Source organism: Pempheris klunzingeri, chromosome 1 (genome assembly GCF_042242105.1).
Source record: "Pempheris klunzingeri isolate RE-2024b chromosome 1, fPemKlu1.hap1, whole genome shotgun sequence".
Classification (NCBI taxonomy): Eukaryota; Metazoa; Chordata; class Actinopteri; order Acropomatiformes; family Pempheridae; genus Pempheris; species Pempheris klunzingeri.
Genome location: NC_092012.1, coordinates 2,011,821 through 2,017,820, shown reverse-complemented (window position 1 = coordinate 2,017,820; position 6,000 = coordinate 2,011,821). Strand labels below are relative to the sequence as shown.

The 6,000-nt window shown below is 49.1% G+C and overlaps 1 protein-coding gene across 1 annotated transcript; it reads left to right on the top strand.

Moving 5' to 3' along the window:
- Nucleotides 1–415: 415 nt before the first annotated feature.
- LOC139201957 (ZP domain-containing protein-like) lies at nt 416–2,371 on the top strand. Its single transcript, XM_070831410.1, has 6 exons — nt 416–571; nt 652–1,052; nt 1,166–1,262; nt 1,785–1,977; nt 2,068–2,168; nt 2,339–2,371. The coding sequence occupies exons 1-6, from the start codon at nt 416–418 to the stop codon at nt 2,369–2,371; spliced, it is 981 nt and encodes a 326-aa protein (XP_070687511.1).
- The last annotated feature ends 3,629 nt before the right edge of the window (nt 2,372–6,000 follow it).

Below are 6,000 nucleotides of genomic sequence, written 5' to 3'. Positions count from 1 at the left end.
CGCTCTCACACTTTACAAATCCTTGCATGGTTTTTTTATCCCATACTGGGGGATCCACCCCCTTCTCCTCCATCCTTTCCTATTATGGTCAAAAGGAGCATCTCAAGGTTCCGGAGAGTTCTGCTTTCGCAACTTATTGTTTATGGATCATCACCAACACCATTCCAGGAAACACAAAGTTCACCCAGGGTCTCAAATAACCCAAGTAATCAGAGTTATATCAAATCATCATTACACAAGTGATATGAAAACACAATATAGATAAATGTATAGATAATGTATAGGTAAGGTATAGATAATGTATAGATTTCCACTACACCTCCTTTCAGCATGATGTGTTTTTATTCATACATGACACGCTGCATGTGTGCCTCTTGTTCCAGTCGAAGCCAATGTGATCTGCGGTGAGTCCACAATGAGAGTCGAGGTTAAGAATTCTTCATTCTCTGGACACCGTATAGATCATTTGCGGCTCAGTGACCCCAGCACCGCCTGCAGCCTCAAGCGAAACTCCGACAGCACTTACGTCATCGCCGACGTCCCCCTCAACGCGTGTGGTACTCAGATGGAGGTACTTCCTCACCCACTGCTCTCCTCTCTCATTTACTTTGTCATTGGCTGTGTGAGGACTGATCACTTTTCCCTCTGCAGGAAGACAATGAAAACCTCATTTTCAAGAATGAAATCACGACAGTTGACAACAGCAGAGATCTCATCACCAGAAAGCACCTGGTGGAGGTTAAGTTCAAGTGCCAGTACTCCAAACATGGGAACGTGTCCCTGGGCTTCATCGCACACAGGGAGAACATCACCGTGTGGGAGAAAGGCTTGGGCACCTTCACCTACCAGTTTGAGTTCTACCCAGATGACAAGTTCAGGACCAAGATTGATCCGAGCTCATACCCTCTGGAGTACGATGTAGGGAGCAGGATTTACATGAAGATCAAGGCCTCCTCTCAGCTCAGCACCACCGATCTGTCTGTGGAGTCCTGCAGAGCTGCACCTTACAACAACCCCAACAACTTGCCGACCTACTCCATCATTGAGGACGGGTAGGTATATGATTATCTCCCCCTGGATGTAAACATCAATGACTCACTTACTTTTCCTTACAATGTTAATACCTCCATCCATGTGTAAAGTCTCTTATTTGTGCTCTCACTAGGTGTGCGGTGGACTCAACAGTTCAAATCCACTCCAGCCATCAGAAACAATTCAAGTTCAGCATGGAGGCCTTCAAGTTCATCGGCTTGCACGACCAGGTAAAGAATGGGTTTAGAAAGTGTTTAGACTGGAACAAGTGACTCCGACATGTCTGATTATTAGAGGCTTAATGTTTCTCACAACTCACAATGTGAAACGCATCTTTGCACTAAACACTTAACACATCAGAGATTAAACATCCTCAAGAGTGTTTATGCCAAAAGACAGCAGTTGATTCAAAGTGCTGCACAATCAGCATAAAAGAAAAGGAAATCCACAGTTTTTGACCTGTAATGTTTTTTGCTGTGGGATTTAATCTAAGTTTTGTCAGACTGTTAAATTGATTCCCTGAGACCGTCTGCGGCTATTTTAATGACCAGAAAAAGAAATTTTAGGAATCTTCAGGCCTGTTTGAAGGCCACATATGTTCATCAGCCGCACAGAGGCGTCACTTTCATTAGGCGACTCAAACACCTCTAATGTCTTTCAGCTGTCACCTTCCTCATGTGGTCTATTTAGCCCGTTCAGTGACTCCACTGACACTGTGTGAGGTTTGATGTTTTGTGGTCTGTTGTGTTCAGGTGTACATCAACTGCTTGGTGCTCATGTGTGAAGCAGGGGCACCCAAAGAAAGGTGCTCCCAGAGATGCATCAACTCCCCACGGTCAGGTGGTCGCCTCGGGAAGAGAGAAGCCGTCACCCAGACAGCCAGGCACCTCATTTCCCAGGGTCCCCTGCGCCTGAGGAGATCAGCAGAGCGCACCGAAAGCCCAGGTATGAAAACAGGGAGTTTTCTGGCCCGTTTGAGTCCCGCTTACACTTTGAGACAAGATCGAATTCAAACTGTGCTTCTCTCTTGTCCAGTGGTGAACGTGGATCTGAACCTGGTTTTCATCGCCGGATGTCTTCTCGCAGCGGTCGGCATGATCTGTGGGGTGGTGGTGTACAAAACCAGAGTGTCAAGGGTTAGATACCAACCTCTGCCTGTGTTTAAAAGCTAAGACAGCAGCACCTGCAGACCACCACTTCTACTTTCATTACCTCTGAATGCATATTTGGATTGTTTTACTGTCACTTATTGGGTATTAGTTGTTCGTGTGACAACCTGTGGTCACATTTAAATGAATGTCTGCAGTTGGATCTGTATGAGCTGAAAGAGGAGGTTTAGATGTTTATATGAGACAGTGACAGCATGATCGCCTGGTACTGCAGCTGCTGGGTGATTCTTCACTTATGGTGTCTGGGAATTTAGCTTCACAACTATTATTTTGTGTTACAAAATTGTGTTGCCATAATCAATCATAATCATTTCTGTGTGTAAGTTTGTTTGAAGTCTATGTTGGTTAATGAAACACTTCCTTAATGGATCAATAAAAATGGGCATTCTCTTACATATTTGCTTTTATTCACATTAACACACATCAAATATAAATTATCCACATTCATGTTTCTATTAAGTAAAACAGCCATTATATTTTTAATAATTCCACCTTTTGCTCAGCCTCACCCTATCTCTAAGGGTGAGGAGCCCAGCCACCCTGCGGAAGAAACTCATTTCGGCCGTTTGTATCCGTGATCTCGTTTTTTCGGTCATGACCCAAAGCTCATGACCATAGGTGGAGGTAGGAACATAGATTGACCAGTAAATCGGGAGCTTTGCCTTTTGGCTCAGCCTAGAAAATTCTGTCCATAAAAATAATGAACAGAACCGGTGACAAAGGGCAGCCCTGCTGGAGTCCAACATGCACCGGGAACAGGTCTGACTCACTGCCGGCAATATGAACCAGACTCCTACTCCGGTCGTACAGGGACCAGACAGCCCTTAACAAAGGGCCCCGGACCCCATACTCCCGAAGCACCCCCCACAAGATGACACGAGATACACGGTTGAATGCCTTCTCCAAGTCCACAAAGCACATGTGGACTGGTTGGGCAAACTCCCATGAACCCTCGAGCACCCGATGGAGAGTGTGGCGCTGGTCCGGTGTTCCACGACGGAACCGGCATTGTTCCTCCTGAATCAGAAGTTCGACTATCGGCCATATCCTCCTCTCCAGTACCCTGGAATAAACTTTCCCGGGGAGGCTGAGAAGTGTGATCCCCCTATAGTTGGAACACACCCTCTGGTCCCCCTTCTTAAAAAGAGGGACCACCACCCCGGTCTGCCACTCCGGAGGCATTGTCCCCGACCACCAGGCGATGTTACAGAGACGTGTTAACCAAGACAGTCCCTGCACATCCAGAGACTAAAGTATTCAGGGCGGATCTCATCCACCCCCGGTGCCCTGCCACTGAGGAGCTTTCTGACCACCTCGGTGACTTCGGTTTGGGTGATGGACGAGTCCACTTCCGGGTCCCCAGCCTCTGCCTCCTCAATGGAAGACCTGGCAGTGGGATTGAGGAAATCCTCAAAGTATTCCTTCCACCGCCCGATGACATCCCCAGTCGAGGTCAACAGTCCCCCACCCGCACTGTAAACAGTGTTGGCGGAGAACTGCTTCCCCCTCCTGAGACGCCGGACGGTTTGCCAGAATTTCCTTGAGGCCGACCGGTAGTTCTCCTCCATGGCCTCCCCGAACTCCTCCCAGGCCCGAGTTTTTGCCTCAGCTACCGTCCGAGCTGCAGCACGCTTGGCCTGCCGGTACCCGTCAGCTGCCTCAGGAGTTCCACGAGCCAACAAGGCCCAGTAGGACTCCTTCTTCAGCTTGATGGCATCCCTTACTTCCAGCGGAAGTAGGATCAATAAAAACAGACAGAAGCTCTCCTGGAGGTGGGAATTGAAATCCGCAGCGACAGCGGGTTCCACCAGACGTTCCCAACGGACCCTCACGATACGCTTGGGCCTGCCAAGTCTCTCCGGCTTCCTCCCCTGCCAGCGGATCCAACTCACCACCAGGTGATGATCAGTTGACAGCTCAGCCCCTCTCTTCACCCGAGTGTCCAAAACACACGGATGGAGGTCAGATGACGCAACAACGAAGTCGATCAACGACCTCCAGCCTGGTGCCACGTGCACCGATGGACGCCCTTGTGTTCGAACATGGTGTTCGTTATGGACAATCTGTGACTAGCACAGAGTTCCAACAACAGAACACCACTCGGGTTCAGATCGGGGAGACCGTTCCTCCCAATCATGCCCCTCCAGGTCTCACTGTCGCTGCCCACGTGAGCGTTGAAGTCCCCCATTAGAACAATGGAGTCCCCTGTCGGAGCACCATCCAGCACCCCTCCCAGGGACTCCAAGAAGGCCAGGTACTCTGTTCATAGGCCGAAACCACAGTAAGAGACCTGTCCCCAACCCCAAGGCGCAGGGACGCGACCCTCTCGTTCACCGGGGTGAACTCCAACACATGGCGACTGGGCTGCGGTGCTATAAGCAAGTCCACACCAGCCCGCCACCACACACCTTGGGCAACGCCAGAGAAATGGAGAGTCCAGCCCCTCTTGATGAGCTGGGTTCCAGAGCCCAAGCTCTGAGTGGAGGTGAGCCCGACTATATCTAGCCGGTACCTCTCAGCCTCCCGCACAAGCTCCAGCTCCTTACCCCCCAGCGAGGAGACATGTCCCTACAGCTAGAGGCTGTTTCCGAAGCCCGGGTTGCCAGGGCACTCTGCCTCCACTGCCGCCCGTTCCACATACCACCCTCTGAGGGTGGTGGGCCCACAGGAGGTCGGACCCCCGTCACCTAGGACCTGTTTGCCGTGGCATAAAGCCTAAAGACTAGGTGGTCTCCCCCCACCTGGTCTAAACCATGGTCTCCCCCACCTAGTCTAAACCATGGTCTCCCCCCACCTGGTCTAAACCATGGTCTCCCCCACCTGGTCTAAACCATGGTCTCCCCCCACCTGGTCTAAACCATGGTCTCCCCCACCTGGTCTAAACCATGGTCTCCCCCCACCTGGTCTAAACCATGGTCTCCCCCACCTAGTCTAAACCATGGTCTCCCCCCACCTGGTCTAAACCATGGTCTCCCCCACCTAGTCTAAACCATGGTCTCCCCCACCTAGTCTAAACCATGGTCTCCCCCCACCTAGTCTAAACCATGGTCTCCCCCCACATAGTCTAAACCATGGTCTACAATGGTAATTTCTTCATTTTAAACAGTTTATTGAAAGAAAATCTAACAACAGTGGTAGGTAAACCACAACAAAAAATTTTCAGTGCCTCAATAAATTGGGATTTGTCCAAAGGACGTCCACTCCTCTCCTTCATTTCCCAACATTTGACGTGACAAGAGTACGTTCAAAGAGTATCAAGTATGAAATACTTTCAGTTTATTTGTTCAGTGAAACCAGTTTTGCAGATGGCCTATTGTTCTGACACATAGTGGGCATGCCATTACATGTGGCAGGACTGTTGGCAGCTTCACTGGCCAACCTGTCAGCATATATAAGGTGCAGCAGGTGGATGTGAGCGCAGCAGGAGACAGAGGTGAGTTTGAGGCATCATGGCCGTCACAGCGGTGCTTCTGCTGCTCCTGGTCTCTGGGGTGTCGGTGTCAAGTTACTTGGGGGAACCATGACCTTCTCCTACAAAGGAAGAAACCCTGATGGGACATTTAGGGTGAGAGATGCAACGTTTACTGATGTGCAACAGGCGTTATAGATAATGTGTGAATATGTTTATTTGTTAAATGTTATCACTTATCATTAGTATTATTGCTATTTTGATTGTTCTAATATAATATAGAACATTTTGTATTCACTTCAGTAGCAGTTTTTACCATCTATTGAATGTATTTTAGCTGATTTTGTTTCTTTTTACTATGTTTTCTATCTATTTTACCTCCATTTTTTA

Bases quoted from the DNA above. Each gene is read 5' to 3' on its own strand.
- LOC139201957 (XM_070831410.1), top strand. From the start codon at position 416: ATGAGAGTCGAGGTTAAGAATTCTTCATTCTCTGGACACCGTATAGAT. The intron at 1,053-1,165 runs GTAGGTATATGA...TGCTCTCACTAG, and splicing joins TACTCCATCATTGAGGACGG to GTGTGCGGTGGACTCAACAG. The intron at 1,263-1,784 runs GTAAAGAATGGG...TGTTGTGTTCAG, and splicing joins TCATCGGCTTGCACGACCAG to GTGTACATCAACTGCTTGGT.